This window comes from Xiphias gladius, chromosome 9 (assembly GCF_016859285.1).
Source record: "Xiphias gladius isolate SHS-SW01 ecotype Sanya breed wild chromosome 9, ASM1685928v1, whole genome shotgun sequence".
Classification (NCBI taxonomy): domain Eukaryota; kingdom Metazoa; phylum Chordata; class Actinopteri; order Istiophoriformes; family Xiphiidae; genus Xiphias; species Xiphias gladius.
The window spans coordinates 17,139,633-17,164,478 of record NC_053408.1 but is presented as its reverse complement, the minus strand read 5'-3'; the positions used below and the strand labels follow the sequence as shown (position 1 = coordinate 17,164,478).

At 41.6% G+C, this 24,846-nt stretch overlaps 1 protein-coding gene and 1 long non-coding RNA gene across 4 annotated transcripts in view; one reads left to right on the top strand and one right to left on the bottom strand.

Annotated features, from left to right (window-relative positions):
- Window positions 1-24,641, top strand: part of si:dkey-191m6.4 (rho GTPase-activating protein 22) — a 33,565-nt gene extending 8,924 nt beyond the window's left edge. The window contains exons 3-10 of the mRNA XM_040134360.1: window positions 3,753-3,840; window positions 15,023-15,151; window positions 18,626-18,833; window positions 18,929-19,061; window positions 19,224-19,297; window positions 19,520-19,641; window positions 19,854-20,883; window positions 21,850-24,641. Of these exons, the coding sequence (XP_039990294.1) occupies window positions 3,753-3,840; window positions 15,023-15,151; window positions 18,626-18,833; window positions 18,929-19,061; window positions 19,224-19,297; window positions 19,520-19,641; window positions 19,854-20,883; window positions 21,850-22,072 (2,007 nt within the window). The 3' untranslated portion in view covers window positions 22,073-24,641. The remainder of the gene's footprint in view (window positions 1-3,752; window positions 3,841-15,022; window positions 15,152-18,625; window positions 18,834-18,928; window positions 19,062-19,223; window positions 19,298-19,519; window positions 19,642-19,853; window positions 20,884-21,849) is intronic.
- Window positions 7,997-18,049, bottom strand: LOC120793918. 3 transcript variants are annotated; one of them, XR_005708067.1, is made up of 4 exons: window positions 17,841-18,049; window positions 17,256-17,373; window positions 14,980-15,170; window positions 7,997-8,193 (listed from the first exon to the last, which is right to left on the bottom strand). It is a non-coding gene; the product is annotated as an uncharacterized LOC120793918 (long non-coding RNA). The 3 variants fall into 3 exon arrangements; XR_005708068.1 differs by lacking the exon at window positions 17,841-18,049 and adding an exon at window positions 17,478-17,540 and having other exon boundaries at window positions 17,256-17,379; XR_005708069.1 differs by lacking the exon at window positions 17,256-17,373 and having other exon boundaries at window positions 17,785-18,049.
- Window positions 24,642-24,846: the final 205 nt, after the last annotated feature.

The following is a 24,846-nucleotide window of genomic DNA, read 5'->3' as shown; positions in this document are numbered from 1 at the left end:
CTGATCCCAGGTATGTCCCAGTGCCCTCGAGCAAGAACCTGAGCCCTATTTTTATTTAGCTGACCTCATCATTTCACCGTTAATTACCTCCTTCCAAATATCGTTTCCTTGTGGAAAGAGGAGTCAGTGTTTGCAGTTTTTAAAAGTTCATTGGTTTCTTCAATGAGTATTTAAAGCTCAGTAGCAAAGAACTCGCATTATCTTTTGCCCTTCATTGCTTTCCATGTGTGGCATTGCTCTATCAACAGTGATGTTGGCCTGTCGGTCGGTCCACCACTGTGGTCCAATATCTCAACTAATATCTCAACAGCTTTTGAATGAATTTACATGAATTGGTCCACAGAGGATGATACCTACTGTTCTTCTTGTCTCTGAAGATAGTTCATCATGACTCTGGATGTATGTTGGGTTCGTTGTCCTGCTGCAGAATGAATTCAGGAGCGATCCTCGACGCTTCCCTAATGGTACTGCGGATTGGCTAAGAACCTAAACATCTAAAGTGCCTGACACTTTTGCACAGAATTGTATATGTCCAATTTAATACTTATCTAATTTATACAATGCTGTATGTAAAACTGTCTTTCCCAAAATGCTAATTTTTGTTATGTTTCGGTGTTAGTTTTGCTGAGATGGCAAAGACTTGCTGTATATTTGAAAAAAGTCAGCAGGTGTCAAGCAGTTTTGAGAGCTACCGGGGTAGTGGCCACGGGCAGCACAGTTTAACAATAACCAAGAGATAATATTCATACAATTTTGGCTGACTAATTTTAATTTAAAAAATATTGCCTGAAGTTACATACGATTATTGCCAGGTTCAGAAAAATCACACTTCTGGCCTTTGAAACGTGCTGATAGCTGGACCAGCACCACTACACCAACATGTCAGTCAGTGGGGAAGCCCAAATTTTATATCCTCCATCTGCAGACTAAAACAGGACCTTCATTCGTTTTCGTCAGTGGTAATGATGACTCACAGCAAATGTCACAGGACATTTTAGTGCGTCTGTACAAATACTGGCATGCGACGCCTGGTTTCCTCCTCCATTAGTACACCATCATAAAAATATTTACACGGTAAATCTTTAATCAATCCCATCGCTTCTTTGATGAGACGTGCACATCTTTTGTGGCCAGGTGCTGACTCACATGTTCCCATTACTGTTCTTACTGAAGTGTTCATAAACAGTACGGTAGCTGGCCTGGACTCACTTCACACACACACACACACACACACACACAATCATATAAAGAATATTGGAATGGACAGTCAATGTACATAGATGACAGGCTTGCGTAGTCGTGACAAGAGGCAATGATGTAATCAAACAAAAGACAGCAAGAGTAAGTGGGTGACACACACAAAAACACACAGAGCATAATAATCATCTCTTTACATTCCTGGCTGAAATCTCAACACTTTTATTGATTTCTTCAGTTTTCACTCTGCTTGACGGCTGTTCATTTAATGGAGGCAGCAGCCGTCTGCCATCACTGTCTTTTAGTCCCTGTCATCGCACGCACACACACACACACACACACACACACACACACACACACACACACACACACACACACACACACACAGACACAGACACACACATACACACCTACTATATCCACACAGAATGACGTGTTTTTCTCCTTGCAGTCTCCATTCTGTTGGGAACAAATGACTGAAGGTCTTGACAGAGTATCTTTAATCAGAGCCTGCCAATACTCATCCAGCCTATATTGATTTGCAACTCCCAATGGATTCAAGTAAAACAAATGGCTGAATGCACACGCACGCACGCACACACACACACTGACCCTCCCCCTCTTAGAGCAGGAAGTGTGAGAAACTGTCATTCTGGCCTTTTTTCTCCCTCTCATCTTCTTATCGATTGGAAATTTGAGAATGGGAGTGGTGGTGGTGGGGGGTGGGGGGTGTAGGCAAATCCTTGCAATAGAACAAGAACACCCCCACCCCTACCAAGATGAAAGGATGTGATAATTGGTGGAAGGAAAGGCTAAATTGATGCAGGTACCATACAGGTTTTCTTTTCCTTTTCATCACTTGGGGATAAATCCACTACAAGACGAATGGACTTCAGTTATCGGACAATAGATTTCTGTTTCTTCGAGAAAAACACAAGGGTGGTGGTGGTGGAGGAGGGGATCATTAGCTCCAAATACAAAATGAGTCTTTAGCTGCAATTCATGACACACAAACAATACATATCTCTAACCATCAGAATGTTGTGTAGCTCTGGATCCTGATGACACTAACCTATTTTTCTGCTCCCCCCATGTGCTTACACTGGTTTTTAAATGGCAAATGCAGCAAACAATAACCTACAATGTTAAACTGTGAAACTTTGATTTTCCTCTTACGTTTGTCACATTTTTTTAAGCATCTGCTGTTTCCAATGTTAATTTTGAGTCAAATATTTATTGCGTGAGGTTGTGCCATTAATTTGATTTATTTATGGATCCATAAAACACACTGAGCCTAAGGGTTAACACATTTAAGCGATAGCCTGTATTTCTAAGTCCCAGATTTCTTTTTACCCAGTCTGACATTATGCACTTGGTATCTATGGTAACTTAAGGAAACAGTCAGTGAGGGACAGCCTTAGGGGCGAGCAATGACTCTGATCCAGTCAGTGGTTTACTGCTGCTCCTTTGACTGGGATCCAATATTGGCACAGATTTATATGTGAGGAGACAGCTGTTGAAAGAGTTGGTCTGAGCGTCATGGCATCTGTCTTACAATAGGTGTTGATGTGCCTCAATTTTGGGCCCATGCACATGGTACCAATCAATAATAGTGTGTAAAGTTTGTTCATAACAATACACCGGCTGCCCTGGCACTGGTGGAGGACATTGCCACATTGAAATGAAAGTGAGAACTGGTCTTCAGAACTGGCCCTGGCCGGTGTTCTGGTCCAGGATGATGAGTTGCATTTATGAGCAAACCAGGTTAAACCGGACATGTTTATGGCTGGTTGCAGGCCTGTGCATGCAAGCTCAGTTTTATAGTGACTGCAACAAAACATGAGCTCTACTTCAGAGTCACTACATCACCACGCTAAGACACAGAAAAGGAAAAACTGCCCTACATTTTCATCCTACACACCTTGACTGTGTGATTTGTGTTCTCGGGTTACGTGTTGCCTTTTCTTACTCATTCATCCCCAGCCAGCCACCAGCGTGATTCCGAGCACATAGCACCCTCGGGAGCAACCCCCCCCCCCCCGAATTCCTGCCCTTCCCCTGTGCTCCATCCATCCACAGCTCCCACCCCTTCCATTTGTTGCCTAGCGACTAATGCTGGCAACAGCCCGGCCCTCCAGTTGAGGCGGTTTGGCAGACTCCTATCCCCGTTTGATGGAGGATGCCAGTGTGCAGATTAACGGGGCCGACCTACAGACGCTGGCATCTCTTCACAGCTCACTTGGCCTCAGTGCTCAGAGCTAAATAGGTATTGATCTGGATAATGTATTCTGATAATCTGTGTGGGTCCCTGTTCAGTCACAGGAGTAGTTGCTTAAAATTTCAGAGGGGTTAAGAGTGGAGTGATAGGGAGCAGGGAAGGAAGGAAGGAAAGGGGACAAGTGAGAGAGAAAGGATGAGAGGGAGAAGAGAAATTAAGACAGATGGAACATAGGAAAGATTGTAAGAAGGAAGATACGTAGCATGGAAGTGAGTGAAGAACAAAGTTATATCTGTACCATTTCAGTATTTGATTACCTCCGCTTCTCTTTTTTCAGGGCTGCATACCTCTGCAGGGATGCCAGGTGAATGAACTCACAGCTAACCCAGATGAACCAGGAAGACATCTATTTGAGATTGTACCAGGTAAGATCCACCAGCTCGTTCTCTTCCCCCACCTCCAGCATCTCTTCCTCCCAGATTCACCTCACAGTTCTCTCAAAATATCCTGCAACCTTACAAACACAGATTTCACTGCTCACTGCTCGAGCCACAGTGGATGTAATATCCTGTCTCACAGAGAGGCTAGAAATCTTTGGGCCCGTGGCCGCAGATCAGATACAGATCACATTTAGGAGATCACATCAACAGCTGGGTTACATTTCGGTAATTTCATTCAGATTTTGTTTTTTATAAACACTGCTTAAAATGAGCTTTGTGAGTTCAGAAATCCACATTTGGCTTCCAAGTAATATTTATGCTCTTCTGGTTGCTATTGGCCGATTACTTTTTCCCATTCAACACTGAGTAAAATTTGTTACATGTCCATTGTGTCCATTGCACCTAGATTATACATAATGGATTGTTTTGCAGCCTACACAGTGATTTTTAAAATATCAGAATAGAAGCGGCAGGTGTACCGGACCTTCATCGTCATGGTAACAATAACACAACCCATATAGGCGTACCAGCACCAAGCGCTTGGGAACCTTCATTGTCATGGTAACAATAATAAACACGCGGTTAAGGTTGTGGAACAGTCATGGTTTGGGTTAAAATTAGTGCTCCCTTAAGGTTAGAGGACCTTTGTTCATTATTATAGTTACAATAATGAACACCAGGTAAAGGTTCTGGAACGGTCATGGAACGGTCATCGGTTTCACACAGGAAACAAACAGCGGTCTCCTGTGTGTAAAGTCTTGTAGTTCGTCCACGAAATGAGGCTTGGGCATGTGCAGCCAGTTCAACCATGATTGTGATTTATCAAATGGAACCAAGTGTATGCACAGCTTATAACTGTGACAAAAAGGGATGCATAGGCGTATTTCTATTTGTGAATCTAAGCTCTAAGTTTTATGCAGCTAGCCCCGGCTCACAATGTAAACCTCACAATTTCCGTGCTGATTTGGTACATAAAAAGGGCTTAAAAGTGTGGCTAAAAATGTTACTGAATCCAATGATATGTCAACATGCATCCGAGTGTAACTTGAAGGTTAAAATCGACCGTAGACAAATGTGCACGTTTTTGTCTGAACTTCCTCTGTGTTAAACAGAAAAGGAAGAACTGCAGCATAATTACCTCCATTCTCTGGTTGCTATTCAGTATTCAGGCAGCAGGGAGCACTATTAGCCAAAGATTAGTTGCTACAGTGGTCAATCTCTTAATCTCACATCTCATGACCTCAGAGCTGGTGACATGTCTGGTACCAGTATTGCATTCCTGGCTCCTGGAGTGTGAAAGTCCGTTCTTGCAACGAGCAACATAAAATAAACAGAAATCAAAATGGCATCTCCATCATTCAGAGCTGACTCTGTGCCTGTACATCTCAGGACGGTGTACCCACAGCAGACATACAGAGGCTTTGCCTGCGGCAAAGAGATTGACCTTGCATGGATTTTCATTTTTTACTCAATCGATTTATTATTTGTGTCTTTGTTAGCGTTTGTTTTTAACCCTTTGTTGAATATACTAAAAAAACAATATATTGTAAGAACTGTATAGTGTTAGTATGGACTATACTAAGTATTAACATAGTCCAACCTTCTGGCTCTCTATATCACTCTGTCATTGTGTGAGTGTTTGCTTGGAGGTCTCTCTTTGTGTTTAGAATGGCTGCCGGGCTTGTAAGTCTCTGTGTGTTTTGTTTATGACCTGTCAACACAGCAGAGTGGTGTGAACCCCAATGAGCTTCTAACTTACAGCTTCTTGCGGACAGGCCTGCACCCTGGGAGCAAAAGTGGGAGGGAGGGAAAGGCAGATAAAAAATACAGACAGCTAGAGAGGAAAGTTGTCAGGTGGGAAAGATGTAAGGAGACAGGTAGGACGGAGAGTAAGAGGCAGGCCAGGGGAGGCCGGCAGAAACGCGTGACATGAGGAGAGATGGGTTTCAGAAAAACCCAGTTACCAAGACCATTAAATGTTACATTCTTCCTCTTTTCAATCCCTGCATGTTACAACTTGATGCCCACTACATCTGATGTTGTTGGCTCCTGGGGGAGAAACACATGAGTTGCTCTACTCTTTCTGTAGTCTATAATCAGCTTAGAGTGATGAAGGCTTTATTCTCCCCTTTTTGTATGAAATGAATAGACTTGGAGATTTTAGACTTCATATTGTGTTAAAAGTAAGGCTTCAAGGAGGACAGTGCTTCTTTCAGTTCTTAAAACAGTCATTATGGTGTCCAGTCATGTCTGCAGCCAATTTGTTTGAACAATACAGCTTCAGACAGAGAGACTTACAGGTAAAAATCACCTGATGCAATGACTGGAGAAGAAATCATAAACAAAATCTTGCTCTGGCAAAACACTGATCAGCTATTAGCTCAATGAGCACTGCTGCTCTTTTACACAATGCTTTCCACTCTTTTATTCTACCATTAGCTCCTCAGAGGAGAGCATTGTCACTGTAGTTTTTACTGCTGGCCATCGAAAAAAACTGACACTCAAGGACACCTCAGACATCACTGATAAGAGTACACGAGTACTCGTGTCCTTAACTCTTCATAGTTCTATATACTAAGGTTTTTATTTGTATACAAATACAAGAATCAAGCAGTGGGATTTTGGTTTGTTCGTCTTTGTCAGGATTCCATCGAAAGCTGCAACAATTAGTCGATCGACAGAAAATAAACTATTTTCACAATCGATTAATTGTTTAAGTAATGCCAAAAATATGTAAGTTATAGGTTCTCAAATCACAGAATTTGCTTCTTTTCTTGGTTTTACATTATAGTAAATTTAATATTTTGGGGTTTTAGAACGTTGGTCAGACAAAACAAGACGTTCAATGGTATCACCTTGGGCTCAAGAAATTGTGATGGACATTTGTCGATAATGAAAATAATCTTCAATTGCAGCCCTAATTCCATCTCATCTTTATTATGGTTAAGTTGTGCATGGATTAAAAGGATAACATTTTACTTAACTTCCCACTAAGGCCTTGACTTGTCAAAGAATTGTTCATTTTGGTGTACTTTTGGCAATGCCATCAAATTTGGTTAAGCTCAGAAGGTCTGAGAAACAAATTGCTCTGCTGGAAACTTGCACTATTTTATGTGTAGTGTATTGCATATGCCTGCAACAGGGGGTCATGAGCAGTAGTGGCTTTGCCTTTGCTACCACACAAATGGTAGAAAACCACACACCTGAGGACATCTATTAGGACTCCCAAACTGACAAACCCTCAATTTGAGGTCAAACCAGCCCAGAGATGAAGGCTGGTTTTTTCTATCAGTGCTGATAAATCAGCTGCTGGCTTACTCTCACGTTCCGTTCTCACTCCTTTGTTCACTGTAATAGTAGCCTTGTCCTTCCAAAGAGCCCAGGGACCTTGGCTGTTCATCCCGGTCATGTAATTGACTGATGGACTTGGCTTTTCTTAGACTATGTGAGTGTTAGTGCATGTAAGTCCACCCGGCAAGTCCATTGGCCATTTTTATTGTGGTGATATGAAGTACCCAACCCTGTTGCAAAAGGCAGATACAAGACAGATAGCAGCCACAAGATGCTGAACCCCTGACACACACACATACACACACACTCACTCTACAATGTGTGTGTTAAATGTTTCCAATGAACAGTGCATTTTTTATCCATGACAAACCATTAAAGCAGACTGGGGACACGTTCTCATAAACTGAAGTTGAAAAACATGAAATCATCATTCAGTACACGTCTTATGGGAGCACGATCTCAAGGTCATAGCCACTATTAAAATCTCCTTGGGTACTTTTATCCTGCAGAATCTTTCTTCACCTTGCTTAGTGGAAGCAGAAGGAACACAAAACTAAACCCACCACTACTTCTAATTTCCTCTTGGCATATGAGTGAAACAACAGCAGTAGTTCAGGCACACAAGCAATTAAAAATTGGACTCCCACCATGTTTTTTTATCAGTATGTACTGCAGACAGAGCGAGCAGGGCACCCAAACAAAGCCGATTCCACAGTCATGTGCCTGAGTCTGAATTGAGCTCGTCTCAAAGCCTCTAGGCATGAAGGAAATGGGCAAATAATTGGATATTTTAAAATATTCTTTGTATTTAATGGCTGACTCAAGGCTGTAAGCCCTCTGTTGTTGTAGTGTGAAGCAATTAAGCCATCTGGAAAACAGCACACACACAAAACACACTTGTGCCTGTGCAAACGTGACAGCTTCTGCTAATTTGTTATTGTGGGCTAGCCCGCTCACTCGCATCCCGTCCATGCATGTCCCAGAAATGCCATTTTCCCAAGATACACCAACAAACCCGCATCAGAGTTCAAAGTGCTGTTTTCTGACCTGAAACACAAAAACACACCGTTACCTTTAGCCTACACTGTCTGTATGCTAAAAATGTAGCTAGAGTCAGATTGTTTTAGCCTAGCATAACGACTGGAAACAGAAGGAAACAGCTAGTAGCAATTTACATTTCGGTTCGTGTACAAATTAAAGAAATTTAGAGCAAATACACTAATTTCTTTCTGAGCATTTGATGAGAAGATTGGTACCCCTCTCATATCTGTAAGCTAAATACGAAGCCAGACCCAGCAGGCAATTAGTTTAGCCCAGCATAAAGACTGGAAACAGATGGAAAAAGCTAGCAGTAGCTTACGTTTCAGTTTGTGTTCGAATTAAAAAAAACAGATATATAATGCTAATAAGTAAAATTTAGAGGGGTGTGGTTTTTTCTAACTTTGGACAGAGCAAGGATAGCTGTTTCCCCTTGCTTCCAGTCTTTCTGCTAAACTAAGCTAGCTCAAGCTTCAAATTTACCAGACAGACATGAGAGTGGTATCAATCCCTAACTCTAAGCAAGTACACAGATTTCCCAATGTGTCTGACCATTACTTTGATTAATTTCTTGGTGTGCTCAATTTCCCTAAACTTTAGCATCTTCAATTGTTTCTTCCTACATTTACCATTCTAGGATTTGCAACTGTCATATCTACACTGTATATAAGTAACTCTGGAAAGAGTAGCAGTCATGTGATAACGCTGTATAAACAGCGCATATAATTTATCTCTTTTCCAAAACACAGCTTCTCTTCAAGCTATTTCTACTTTCTGGTGAATGTTTTGTTACTGTGCGATAAGAAACTGGTTCCGCTTGAAGGTTGATATTAGACAAAGTGGCTTTCTAATATTTTTTTCAGTGTATACACAAACACTGACAGTCATGCTTGAACCACCCACAGGTAACCATTATACATTCTAAATATGGGTTAGTGGGATAATAAACATACAGTACTGTAAATAAAAAAAAATTCCAAGAATGTCATGCTCTGTACACTGACTGTACTGTATAATGTAAACACTGAAGTTGCTTGTGGAAAGTAAACCAAAATCACATATGAACCTCTTGGGATTTAAAGAATGAAGAAGAATGCAGATACCTAGTGCTAAATATATCTCAAAATCTTTCAAAAATGCATCAAAAAGGTCAGATTATGAGAGACTGTGGTTCAGTATTTAATTCAGTCTCTATCTTTGATGCTAAATGATCATTTTTGGGTTGTTTCGGCACTTCCCTGTTATCGCCTGCCAATCAGACAGACAAGGCAGGACTGTCATTGCTTTTCAGGAACCTGCAGTTGATAAACGTTTTATAGGTGGCACATAAAGTATTTTTTTGTATGTTCAGCAATGGCAGTTATTGATGCTTTTGCCAACAACCTAGTGTTTCTTTAGTTTATCCCCAACATCACTGCTTGATGGAGCCATTGAAAAGGTAAAGATTTTTACCGTATTACCAATGACAACCTCAGACAGTTTCTGCTTTTGACTGGTTAACATTTAGAAAAGTTATGTCTGTGCTTTTTAATCGATTTAACTGAAGCTATGGAGATTGGAGTGTACAAGGCGTTGGACATGTTGTTACCAAGTGTTATTTTGTATTTTGAGGAAAGTCTTCATGAACTGGTTACAGGTTGAATCACTTTTGGGTTATACTATAGCAATCTGTGATAAAAAGCAGAAAATCTGATTTCTAAATTTAAAAAGTCACTGATTGTTGCGCGCATATAGATCTATATGAGCCTAAATCCTGTCTCACCGAAGGAAAAATCCAAAGTCTGTACTGCTTGTATCTTGCAGAGATTGATTGGCATTGTCTATTCTCTCTGTGTGTGTATACAAGTTTGTTTGGCAAAGATTGGAGGACAGCCCATCTCCCAGTTACTGCACACATACACACACACTCAGAGCGAGAGAGAGAGAGAGACAGAGAGAGAGACACAGAGCCTTGTTACACTCCTCCTCAGGGATTTGCTTCCCTCCAGGGGGGCTGAGGGAATGGACCTGCTGCCCACACTGCTGAATGAGAGACAGGAAGAGAAGAGTGAATGAATGGACAGAATAAACGGGTGAGGAGCAAGAAGTGGGACTCGTTTGACGGGTTTTGTTTCCGCTGGCATCGAGCATGCCTCACTGGCAGGTTCTGGCCGTCAGTGCTACCTGCGTACTGATCTGCTTCCAGACGGTCTTTGTGCTGGCGGAGAAGCCGCTTCTTCATGCTGCAGCTTTAGGCCAGAGCCAGTCCCAGCTCCAGCCTGCGTCGCTCACTCAGACATGGGGCCGGTCTGCTGCAAGCCGGACAGACTGGAGAAACAACATCTCCAAGGTAACAGGAAACAGATGCTGGAGATTTTTTACAAGTGTAGTAGAAACTGAAGTGGAGTGCCTGAGAACCTTTGAGACTGATGGGATTTACAGTATGCTTAGAACAACAACTTATTAATGGCTTTTTTTGCACGGTATTAAGGTACTGACTCCTTTTCCTATATTAAAATTGTTTCACATTTGAATAAAATCTACTCTTAGAAGATCAGGTATTTTAAAATTTTCTATGGATCAGCAAGACACAGATAGGCAGCAGAGTGACTTTATCTGCAAAGTTTTGCTGAAAAATAAGTTTTGCTAGTAATCTATGAACGTCTGCAACCTCTTTGAATGCGCAAGTGGAAGAGTTGTGGCACATTCTACACAAAACTCAAGCATTTGTTTGGCCGATTCCTGTCTAACAACTTTATTATGTTTAGCTTTATTCATATTTTTTTTTAAAAACAAACGTATATTGCAGCATGGGAACTTCTGTCTCTCCTTCCCCCTTCTGCTCTGGTCTCAGAGTCTTATATCCTGACATCCAAATTGATGTCATCCAATCAAAATCTTTTTAAACAGCCAATAGTTACTTTATTTGGCAGTTATTCGCATGATTACCACTTACACACAACTACTAGTAAAATATGGCTGTGGTTCAGTGTGTACTGTGCTGTGTGTCACACTTACAGTAAGAATATTGTGGAGGCGGCTTGTTTTACCCACAGCAGTGCATGCTGGATGACAAACATGAGGTTAGATCTTAAATGTGGCTCCAAGGTCATGCGGTAGTGTGTCTGGTGTTGTAGTTAAGTATTCCTGCACCCACTCGGAGTATCTTTAGTCTGGCCAATATTGTGTGTGTATTTTCCATTGTTTATCATAGGTTTTTTTTTTACGATTTCATACTCTTTGTCTCCCCTTCCTATTTTTCCTTGCACAACTTTTAATACAATAATCACATTGCCTTGCAAAACTAATCCCATCTGGACAATGATATAACTACATGTGCTAAAACAGTTTGTCATACTTAACATAACCGATTCATGTAAGATGATGGTCAAATAAGATGGTGTGTATTCGACTATCATGAGTGGAAGGTTCAGCACGCTGAGCAGAAATCCTGAAACACAGTAGCAGCATCGACATTTGAATTCTCTCAGACACACAAAGGGAAAGCTGACCTAGTATGACACCGAACATGTTCACCATCGTGTAGTTATTAGTGGCTGCATACTAAGTATCAGGCAGTAGAACTGGCTGCACTGACTGGTCCTCCATGATGGTTGTGTAACTAATGCACTATTTTCTTCCAGTCTCTCTCTCTCTCTCTCTCTCTTTCTCTCTCTTTCTGTCGCTCTGTCTCTCTCACTCACTCACTTGTTCACCACCTTTCTCTCTATCTGTCTCCCTCTCTCTCTCTCATACATACCAATAATAAGCAGCACAGAGGTCGTATAAAGTCAACCAATTCACAGAGCCCAGTCATCAGTCACATTATTAATAAAGGACGAAGCCTGAGGGAGAGGGCACACCAACACACTCAATAATGTAGAATATAAACTGCATGACTGTTTGTTAGGCCAGTACTGCTTGAATGGACCCTCCGAAAATCCACCTACCAGCACTTCTAAAGCTCATCAATATGCTGCATCTTGTTTGTTTAATCCATGGTATGAGAGTGGTATTGATTGTATTTTGTCAGACTATTCTTTTAAGCAAGTTGCTGTGGAAAAAGCATCAGCTAAAGCATTAGCTTAAAGAGTTTGCTTATATTTAAGGTTACTAGCCTGTGTTAGCTAATAGAGAGCAAAAGTCTAGCCTCATTTCCAGGCTAGCTTGTGTTCCACTAGCCTCCGTTTAAAAAGCTGAACATTTATACTAGGAATTTCTGTCTTATGTTTGTGTTGGGTGCTAAATGCTTACAATAATTTTTAAATAGGTTTTTCAAAATAAAGCTATATTATTTTTTCATTGTTCAACAACAACTGCCATGAGTCATCAACAGTGTTGGGTAATGTTACAGTTATATGTTTACTTTTTTTCCAGTCACGATTAAAGTAACAGATTATAATTTGAAATTTAGTAATTACAATTACTTATTCCAGTAACACAACCTTACTCTGATATTTTTGTGAGGGAGGTGAGGGTTGATATCTGGTCTGATATTATAATATTCCGGTTTTATGGAGGGTTGATATCTGTTCCCGGACGTGATAGCTTGGCAAAGGGGATTGAGTTGAAAGAAATTAGCCTCCTGGTTACTCTAAAGTTTGCTAATTAACAGTATATGTTGTGTGTTATTAGCTGACTTGCTAACATTAGCCACTGGAAAACCTACATTCAGGAATCATCTGGTTTTGGTCAGAGCTGGAGGGATGTGAATCCTGCTGCTTGTGAGGTCAGGACTTTTAGAGTGCGTCGTCGGGGCTAATGTTAAGCTAGCTGTTGATGCTTATAAAAGCTCCAACATGTAGGCTGGCTGCTAACAAAGCATTTTGTCAAGTAGGTAACAAACAAACAGTTACATATATAATTACTTCTTCAATGAGAAAAAGGTGTAATTAAATACATTTTTCGTGCCCAACACTGTTCATGAGCAGAGAAACTCATGGTTTTTGAATGCTTACTAACAAATTTCATCTTTGTTAAAATTACAAGGTGGACAGCAATGACTGGTCTTGTGAGACTACTTATGCTTAAGAACTGAGGACCTCCAACATGGTCAGGGGTGCATTACCTCCCCTGACTACTCTCTCATGCTGACTACATGAATCCCACCCCTTACTGTCAATTTAATTAGCTCAAACTGTGGTATCAGCAAGAAAACGGCTCTTCCTTTGCAACGTAAGAACTACCTGTCCTCCTTCCTCCCTCCTTTCCACTCTTAATCTCCCATTCAACAGTGTCTATGAGCCGTCTGACATTTAAGAACCGAAGCTATAATTATCAGGAATATATCTTCAATAAACAGACACTCAAAACGCAGCAGCTTTATTCACCCATGCTGTAAACATTCAGCCACCTCACAGACTCAAATGTCAACCTCCATCTGATCGGCATGTGAAAGAGCTAAAATCAAATTCATCACTGGGACTTGAGAGGACAACTCAGTTTAACGTGTCTCTTTAAACCCTGCTGCCCCTGTTATCTTAATTGGGTCCAAAAGGGATCTTTGTAATGCTCATCCATCCAAGCTTGGATGTTCCAATGGTTTTGGTGTCTGTCTGCTATCTTGGGACTGATTTTAAGTGGCTCTGCGCGTGTGTGTCTTATCAGGTTGTGATTCACTGAAGAGGAAGTATTGGATGGGCCCACGCTCCTTGATGTCTGAGTCGCCTCACTATATCTTTATTCACCTGTTTCATTTACCTCTTTTCCTGAGGACAAATGAAAGGACTCATTCAAATTTTATTGTACATATTCATGCACACACTTTATTGGGGCCAAAATATCAAACAATTCTAAATCCTCAGTTCAGTATTCCAAGACAGTGGAGCACATGTGAAGACAGACTGCAGTGTGTTGTTCCTCATGACAGTGTGAGTTTGCAAAGCTGGGTGACAATGGCACTTAGCTTTATGGCACCACCGTTTATATTTGGATTCCCTTCTCACAGCTAAATGACTGTGACAGCAGTGACTGTGACTGTGGCAACAACACCGTCCAACACTAATGGCTCAGCCAAACAGACAACACAGGACATTCTCTCCAGATTATGTAAATGTATGAAAGAAAACAGTATATACACAGAGTTGGTGGATTATATATTTACTGTCTACTGTGTCAGTGGGGTTTTGATGTAGCAGCTGATCACGTGTCATACTTTTTTGCTGTTGCAAAAGAAAAAGTAAAGATGTCCAGCATTCTTGTCTTAACCGAACATCTCTCATTATGCATTATAATTCCAGTGTCTCCAAAATGTTTTGTTTGGCAGCTGTGAGCTTTGCTAATGTTTATGAGTTCAAAGAAATGTAGGAGATGGGGCTCACTTATCCTCTGCACTCACTAAAAGCTGCTCTCTTCACAGTGTCAGCTAGCTGCCCTACATGAGAATGTGAACTGGACTTCCTGGTGCCATAATTACAGGACAAGAGGGTTAGAGTACAAATCCAGAGCTCTCAAAGTGCAGCAATCTTGCCATCTAGTGTTAAGAAGCTCTTATAGCACTTTGGTTTTAACCTGGCGTCAACCCACAGATGAAATGTTTATTATACTCACGAAAAGATGTGCACAAATCTAATTTACAGGCCAGTTGGTTCATACTCCCCTTTGCACAGCCTGTTTTTACTGTGTTTTAATACTTTTTTCCCCACTGTCTTTTTGTGAAAAAAAGAAATAAATACACCAGGAGGACCCTTTCTCGAGGTCCTGTGGGCACCAGCCCAAACAGCCCAGTTCCCCATGAGTGCTGGCTCACAAAGAAAGCTGGCACAAATCCACTGTACTTGAGAAAAAATAAATATTTGCAGCCTCTGGTGTTCTTACCTCTACTTTTTGTCTCCTTTTCCCCCCTCATTTGTCCCCATAGGTGGAACAGGAGAGAAGGACCGGGCACCAATCAGCCATGAATCCTTCCTGCTCATGGCAAACTCCCAGACAGACATGGATGACTGGGTCAAGGCCATACGGCGGGTCATCTGGGCGCCGTTTGGAGGAGGTAAAGCCAAACCTTTGAACTGAAACATGAGAAACAGGATCACTTTTAAAAACATGGCTAGATTCTCATCCTTGAACACATTTGACCTCATAAAAATGAGCAACAGTTCATTTCCTGAAGGGAAATGCATAAATGAACAAAACACAGTGAAACATGTAATAAAAGGCAGAGCAAGGCCAACAAAAGAAAAGCCAGAGTTTTGCTTCTTTAGAGAAATGAAAGATACGATTCCGCAGTATGGTTCAAAGGATAAGCAGCAGTTCTGATGAGATTATATTAGTCAATTATCCTCATCAGTAATCATTTAAACAATTCTCTAGCTTGGACTGAGGCTGTTCTCTCCAAGCCCTAACCAGGAAGTATTCGTACTTCTTTACAGCACTTCATCCAACAAGATATTGTTGCTGAAGTAGGAAAAGATCTCCCTGGTGTGTCTACATCATACTGTAGAAATTACAAACATGAGCCCAGTCATGCAAAGTATCACCTACCACCCTACTGTGTCTCATTTCTTTAGCCTGTAGTTAATTCTTACCCTGATGTCTCTATCTCTGGTGTCACAAACTACTGGATCTGACTGAAGAAATGTGATCAGAGTTCTCTGTCGAACTATCCCAGGGGACAGTGTGCTACTTTTAGGTTTCTGCCTGCTTACTGAGGTGAGCTTCATGAGTGATCGGAATGGAGCATCAGCACAGCATATATGTACTGATATATATCAGTACATATTAGCATTCAGTACATATATATTTATATATGTACTGCCACTGGAAATGCAGGTTAGCCTCTGAACTGTGAGGCAGTAAAGAAGAGTTTTTGTTTTTTCTTTTTTCCTCCTCTCCATGCAGCGGTGAGCCCGTGGTTATTTCTCACCCTGTCTGCTCCGGTCTGGATGTCTAACTAGTGTACTTGACAAGAGGCCAGAAATATGACCAGGCCTGTCTGGGTGTGATCTGGGACATAAGGAGCAGCTGAACTGCATGGTGTTGGGTTACAAAGGAGCAGTGTATTAATAGGGGGATAAATGTAGAATAACACACAGATGATATAGTGTATGATGTCACTAGTCTCATTTAAACTTCATTTTTAATCAGCCAGGTTGAAGTTCTGCTGGCAGGGCGGGGGCATGGGTACCAACTACTATGGCTACAAGTAATGATGATTAATATTTCATCCTTCATTTTGATCAATAAATGTTATAAAGTCAGCCTATTTCCATCACAAATTCTTTCCATCACAAATTTAAAGTGATGTATTCAAATTGCTTAATATATTATTATGAAAAATACATAAAACAGAAAAAGCTATCAAATCACATTTTAGAAAACTGTCTGATATTTTTTATTGAAATTAGTAGCTGTAAAATTTTCTGCTGGCCAACCAATCAATTGATAAATAAACAGAACTCCAAGGTAAGAGTTAATCCCTAAATGACAGTATATATACATTAACATATACATTTTATGTCTAAAACATCGTTTTGGGTTCTTGAAAAATTACAGGTATTTACTTATCAAAAAAACTGATGATTTAGCTCATTGCCGCAAATATAATAAATGAAAGGCCCAAACAGGGGCTACGTCAACTGCATTTCAACACAACATGTCAGGACAATGGGTCTTTGCTTCTTTTGGAGATCTTCTGGCCCCTAGTGGCCAAAAGGTATTATTGTGTTTATTTGTAAACACTGTATAGTATTATTTCAAATTATTCTGGGTTTTAAAGCAACAATAATCAAGATTGACTGATTATTATTATTGGAGATAGCTGAAACTGTTCAACTGCAGCTCTCTGGAGCTTTATAGTGATTTTCACCTGGTTTTTTGGTTTTCCAGCCAGCAACTCTACGGTTTTGATTTACGTTACTGTTCTTACTTTCATTCTTTGCCTGCAGCACACAGCTGTTTTCAGCGAAAAAGCTGCAAAAACACAAAGTCCATACATAACCTGCCCTGCACCAAACAGATGACAGACAGACACAGTTAGAGACCAGCTGGTGAACATCGTGGAGCATTTAGGAGCTAAAGAGCCAGATTATTCCCTCAGGAGTTGGTAGAGACCAAAAACAGAGCTAAAAGAAGAGTTAAAATTGGACTATATTCACCAGGTAGCCAGAAAGATAACTGCAACTCAATACTAATGTTGCTCCAGTTGGATGCGTAAACAGCAGGCTGTTTGCTATGGAGTTCGCCATATCAGATCATGTCAGTGTTGTGTTTCCACTACAACTGGAAAAAAAAAAAGTCAATTAATGCAAGTTAAAAATGTCGGAAACTACAACTAAATTGTACTGAGTGAATGATCAATTCTGGTCCAGCTGTGGTACCGATGAAAGGAGGGTGGGACGAAGCTTAGGGCCCCTGAATCCTATCTAAGCCCCTGTTAAGAGATGCAACGCATTTTAAAACATTTTGTCGCGGGATCCGCTGGTACCCCCCCTCTCAGATTCACAGCGTGGGGGGTGACGGTCTCTCGGTTCTGGGTTCCAGAATAGACCTGTCGCAAATTTAGAGACCCGTCGTTAACGGCAGAACTGTGATCACAGCACACTGGATCCCCCCCCCCCACGTCTGCTGGTCACATTCCTCTAGTCCGTCAGCTGCCGTTTGCTTCCACTCCTCCGTCCTTTTTACCTCGACTGCAGCTCGTGTCTGCGACACAGGACTTCGTAAATGCAGGGTTAATCTACCAGCAGAGTCAAATGCCTGAGCCGGAATGGATGATCCTGGTGAAATGTGGCCTTGGGAAGTATGAGAAACGCTCGCTGCTGCTGTGCAGCCCCTGCTCGGTGAATTACCAGGATTACTGCGAGCTGTCAGCCAGCTGCGACTGCTGCAGCCCGTCAACAGGTAACAAACAACGGGCACGAATGAGCCACCTCACCAGGCTCAACCATCCCTTTTCCTAACACCTTTAAAATGGCTTCATTACGAAGGACTGCATATTTACCTGTTCCTACTTCCGTTTATGGCCAATTCAAAATAAGAGGGTTCTTTTTTTTTTGACCAGGAGCCTTAATGGGATTATCGCTCTAGTTGCTCTGAAGTGACACGATTGCTATGAGACTGCTTTGACTTTGAGACACACACACAGATTCAAGATTCAAGATTCAAGTCAAGATGAAGTAAATAAATACAGTAATTACAACCTCTGATAGTTGATACTATTTGATTGTAATGTTTTGAATGTTGTGTCCTGAATGTCTCAACAATAATGTCACAAATGAGACAAACCAACTCACTTAGAAGTTAAGAGAGACTGAATATTTGTGTATCGGCTTCATCATTAAAGGTCTGTTGTTGCTACTGAGTTGAAAAACAGCGCGTATAAAATGTATAATTCTGAGATCTCTATACCTGCTCCAGAATATGTAACAGCCTACTATAACCCAGTGCTGTCAGTGGATGCATCAATGGGCTGAGCCATCAAACCATCTACTGCAAAGATACTTCAGTTTCCTCCATCTCTCCCCAGGGATATTTGGCCAGCGTCTAGAGGACACGGTGCAGTATGAGAAGAAGTTCGGCCCCCGGCTGGCACCCCTGCTGGTGGAACAGTGTGTGGACTTCATCAGGGAGAGGGGTCTGGATGAGGAGGGTCTCTTTAGGATGCCAGGACAGGCCAACCTGGTCAAAGAGCTGCAGGAGGCTTTTGACTGTGGTGACAAGCCTCTGTTTGACAGGTAGAGAGAAGGGAGTGTTGCAAGGGTACCCCAGCTTTTTGAGAGTTAAATGATAGAACATCCAGTAGAGAACGTTTTTCTGTACTCCCTTGCAGTAACACAGACGTCCACACGGTCGCATCCTTGCTGAAGTTGTACCTGCGAGAGCTGCCTGAACCAGTCATTCCCTTCTCCAAATATGAAGACTTTCTAACCTGTGCACAGCTTTTGGCCAAAGATGAGGAGGAAGTATGTACAGTACAGTGTACCCCCTGTGTGTGTGTGTGTGTGTGTGTGTGTGTGTGTGTGTGTGTGTGTGTGTGTGTGTGTGTGTGTGCGTGTGCATGTGCATGCACTGTATGTGTGTGTATTATCATGTGCCTGAAATTGTTACAATCTGTCTTTTATCAGGGGGTCCAGGAGCTTGGAAAACAAGTTAGAACTCTACCTCTACCTAACTACAATCTCCTCAAGTACATATGCAAGTAAGTCCACTGTGTCATTTCGGTTGATGTGTATCTGAAATACACACCAAGGGATAAGAACAGGGGCACTGACATATTCACAGATGTGTAATTTTTTTTTTAATCAGTTTTTGCAGTTTGAAGGTTGGTTTTAACACATGAGAATTCAGGAACAAATGTTATCACGTCTTCAAGAATGAGGACTGCCTCTACACTAGTATTTAACTCTGTATCTCGCTTTAGATTCCTTGATGAGGTCCAGTCCCACTGTAATGAGAACAAGATGAGCGTGCAGAACCTTGCCACAGTATTTGGACCAAACATCCTTCGACCCAAGATGGAGGACCCAGTCACTATCATGGAAGGTATGGACAATATCCACTGACTTAATGGTAAAAAGTCTGCAAACTACCTAAAATTCCCATACTGCAATGATACTTTAATTAACATCCCATTACATCTAGTAGTATTGACAAAGATACAAATTAAACATACTGAATGTGCAGGACAAAAACTTAAAAAAAAATCTTTGTACATAAATAGTATCCTGTTTGAATGTGGTCCCCATGTTGTCCAGGCACCTCACTGGTCCAGCACCTGATGACAGTCCTCATTAGGGAACACAACCGTTTGTACTCAGGGAGGGACCAGGAGGGACCCACCATACCCCAAGATGAACTCCCTGTCCAGGGGCATCAGCTTCAACATCGTAGCCTGGGAGCCTGGATCTCTGAGGAGGACCTTCAGAGCTGCCCGGTCTCTAACCCCGACCAAGAGCTCCACAGCAGTGCCTCGTCTTTGGATGCCAAACTGTGTGCAGCCGTCACACCCACCCAGACCCCGACCCCAAACCCTGGATCAAAAATGGGATCTCCATCAGGGAAGGGAGAGACGGTGGTCAGCCCGAGTAAACAAGCCAAGACCATGCCTTCCTGGAAGTACTCATTCAAAAGCTCCTCAGCACCGCGTTCTCAACCCCAAGCTAAGCAAAGCGGCAGCGGTGGCTCCGTGGCAGATACAACTAGTGTATCTTCTGGTGGGGGAGGTGGTGGAGGTGGAAGTGGTGGTGGAGGTAACTGGCTGATGAATGGTTTGTCCTCCTTGAGGGGACACCGGCGCACTTCTTCAGGCGAGCGATCTGCCCGCGACCGCGACTCCACCGGCTCCTCACAGAGACTGTCCACCTACGACAACGTCACCTCCTCCTCCAGCATGGGGAGTGTACCAAGTGTATCCAGCACACCGTGGTCCACCTCCTCCTGCGAGATCTCCGTTCCTGACTCCGGAAGTGAGCCTTCAGCGAACCAGAACTGTGGAGTCGTGGGGGAAAGTGGGGAAAAGGGGGAGTGGATGGAGAGCCTCAGGGAGAGGGATGGAGGGATGATGACAGACCCTAGCTCTGAGCAGGACAGTTGCGAGGCCATGGAGCTGTGCAGCAGCAGTGCAGCCTGCAGTGAGAATGGAAACATGGCCATGGCAGCTGGTGTGCCGTCTATTATCATGTCTGAGGATGGCGACGGGGTAAATTTAACGCTGAGCAGTCTGGTGGAAGGACTGAAGGACGAGTTGAGAAAACAGAAGACTGCCTATGAGACAAGGATACAAAAGTAAGTCTGCACTAGGATCTCCTAAACTTTGTCAATGTGTGTGTAGATTTTCTTGGGGTGCTCATTGTGTAATAAATGAAAGAGTCAAATTAAACAATTGCTCATTTGTCCCCCTAGACAAATATCAATACAAACACAGTGGAGTGAATTTTCTCTTTTAACCGTCCCATGTTATTATTTAGTGATATTGGTACGGCAGCACTGCTGTATACCACTGTATTTGCTGTATAGGTAAAGTAAGTTACTATGACATGGGTTCTTTAAAGGGATACTCCAGCGATTTAATACTCTACTTCCATATATTTGGGAAACTTGTGAGAAATAGATTATTAAAAGAAAGATCAAAATCTGTGCTGCGCACACTGAGAAATCCTGACTTGTGGTTCATAGAAAGATCAAGCTCTAAAAACACTGGATCCAACTTTTCCCATAATGCAACTCAATGGCATCTTTTTAGTAGACCCTTTCTGCCTGGTAAATGCCCACATTGCTCTACACGGCCAATTTGTAAATGTACAGCAAAACGTATTTTCTCACTTACTTAAGCGGTGTGTAGTATTGCAGTTTTTTGCCCAGGTTTTTAGATATCCACCCTTTGCTCTAGATAAGGCACAAACCTCAGTGTGGACAGCTGTAGTAGTGATTGTTTTAAAGTAGAAGGTAGTTGCAATGAAAATTGTACAAAAACACTTGATTTTTTATTTATTTATTTAATCTTTCAATGCTGCGAGTATCCCAAAAGAATTTCTATTTAGATATTTTTAAACCAGGGGAAACATAACCAAAACTATGTGAATGGTTGGATACCAGTAAAGGTAAGAGGATTTCTATATGGGAAAATAAACTTGCCTGGTGCAGCTTTAAGTTTTGTCCTTACGCTACCAAACCATTTCGTACTAAGCCAAAACGTAAAGGTGGATGTCAATGACCTCTTTTCTCTGTCTGTGTTGTCCCACATCTCCTCAGACTGGAAGAGTCCAGTGCTGCTCTGTGTGCGCAGATGGAGCGTTTGGAGCAAGAGATGGAGCAGGAAAGGAAAAAGCAACGCATGCTGGAGATCAAACTACGAAACTCCGAGCGGGCAAGAGAGGATGCAGAGAACCGCAACCGGCTCCTGGAGAAGGAGATGGAGGATTTCTTTTCCACACTGGGGGATCTGGCCCTGGGAGCAAGGACTAGCGACATTTGATACGTCAAGGGCACTCATCTGAATGTAGCCAAAACTGTGGCTGTCATCAGGGTTTATATTTCAGGGGTTGAGTGTCTTTTAACGTCCTCCTCTGTGCAGCAAAAGAAGAGAAAAAAACAAGAAAATAAAGGAACCGGCCATATTTGTGTTCATTCAGGACAAGATCAAAGGAAACTGAAATATGGAGATGATAGAGGACATTTTGAAGGAAGTAAATATCAAACTGGGACGGACTGTGTGGTCCTTGTCAGTATTATATCCATTAAGCACCGGGCGTTATGACTTTCTTACGAATGCGTGAAATGGAACTTTAAGAAAGTACTCCTGTGATAACACTCTTTGCAACAAGTCAACAAGGTGCGTCTTTTGAAGGCAGTATTTTAACAGTTCGGATGCCCGTATGTGACTGGTGGAACGTAATGATATTTCTGTGACATTCTCTGTACTGGAGAGCACTGACTTCTTCAACCACTACTTTTCAAGGACACTCAGTGAATAGATTTCGTGCTGAAACTGTAAGACCTGTTAGAGGCGTTAATGTTGAATGCAGACAGCTGACTGATATTTATCTCTATCTGATATTTATCTTCAAGGAATAGTTAGACATTTTGGGAAATATGCGTATTCAAGTTTTATGCCACGAGTTAGACGTCTGTACGTCAAACATGAGGCAACAGCTAGCAGCCAGTTAGCCTAGCTTAAAACAAAGACAGAGACACGGGGAAAAAGAGCTATCCTGGCTCTGTTCAATGTTAAAAGAATCTTCTTAGCAACACCTCTACAGCTAACTAATTAGCATGTTATATCCCATTTGCTTAAAACTTACAAAATCTACAACATCAAAACTACAAGTTATGGTCTTTATGCTAACCTAAGATAGCTGGCTCTAGCTTCATATTTAGCGTACAGACATGTGAATGGTATCAATCTTCTCATCTGACAGTTGAACTGTTTCTTCAACTGTATGGTGAGTTTTCCCAAATTACAACAAACACAAAGTTTTTTTTCACTTGCCTGTAGTGGTAGCTAGCTAGCAAATTGCTTTGCTGGATTTGAGGATACAAAAGAGTTCTGTAAATTATCCAGAGTAACAGGTTTAGTGTTTCTGAAAAAAGATGAGGCTAAATTGTAATTTTTTTTAAAATGGGAATGTGTTTTTCTTTTTCTTTTTAATGCTGTGAGCATCAGAAATTAAAATTAAACCAAAGCTATTAGCATTGCTAGGCACTACTAATTAGAGTTTCAAAAAATATGTTTTTTTGTAATTTGGTTAACAACAGTGGTAGCTTTAGGAGAGGTTGTTCCACGTTTATTTATCCTCCCGTCCCGTATTTGTACTACAGACACTTCTTGCTGTTTTACTATAGAGTTCAAGTTGTATATCATAACACAAAAGCAGGTTCAGAAAACGAAATTTTCCAAATAACTCCTTTTGGTAGCAGAGAAAAACCGAAGCAGTAATAGCTGGGACCTTTACTATAACTTCCTCTGCACTCCTCTTTGTCCTCAGGCCCTTCTAGTGCCTCTCTCTCGTCACCATCTACATGGTTTCTATGTCCATTTGATGGCAAAGCCTCAGTCGTCGGTTCACTCTTAACCTCACAGATGTCAATATACCTTTAATGTACAGATAATACAACAGGGACAACGAAAACAGTTATTCAAGCATTTTCAACTAAGCGCATGCTGCCTCGTACACAGGACAATGTGGCTCAATAGGTGAAGACCATTTACGGTACACAGTAAATACCAAAGCTGGACCGCCTCAGCTGTTCGCTCACTAAAGATCAGAACGGCCTGCCTGGAAGCCATGTTGATTTTGGCACATGAAGCTGAACACTGCCCTCAAAAAAACAATGGAATTTCCTGGTCGTGCCTTCAGGGAAGTGTTTTTAAATAGAAAAAATGTAGTGTTGCTTGCTTGTCCAGAGATGTAGTGCATATATTGGCCCATAGTACGCACAGTGGCTGCATTGTTGTTGGTTTTTGTTTTTGTTTTTTTAATTTTTAATATGGCAACAAACTGCTGAAGATGAATAGCTTGATCTCCCTAGAAGGTGCCAATTCTTGTGAAAGTGAATTGTGAATTGAATGGAAGATTTGAATTCAGAATGTATACTTGTAGTGAATGTAATGTGTTGTTGATGAAACCAGCCCAGTGGGAAAAAAATGGAAATGATTAACAGAGTGGAAAAAATTAGAAAAAAAAAATTAACTTCCTCCAGTTCTTCAAAGTGCATTTCTGACCCCAATCCTCTTTGACTCCAGCTTTTGGCAATGCTGAACATCGGATGTATTATGGGATGCATCACACAGACCCACATCACATCAGGTAGCTGTGATGTGCTTTATAGATCTGGTCCACTGGATTATTGATTTTATGTTTCCAAAATGAAGATTTGCAGATATGGTTTTTTTTTTGAGATTTGCATGTGGGTACATTGCTGAAAATGTCTTTTTTAGCATCTTATCACCATTCAGAAGAATGTCCACATGGGGTTTAAATGACACTTGGTACTTAAAGGGCACTACAAAAAGTATAATATAATAAACGGTATTATAAGTGAAAGTGTGCTTTTGGTTGGACAAAGTGACTGTATTTTTCTTTTTTGATATTTTATAAAGAAGCATAAAACGGATGTTATTACATTACCCTCTTTAAATGCACAGGTTTACACAGTAATTGTCTTTTAAGGCTTTGTGCCTATGAACTTCCACTACCACAGTCCACAATATGATGGTCTAAATCTATAGCAGGATCTTTGATTCCAACA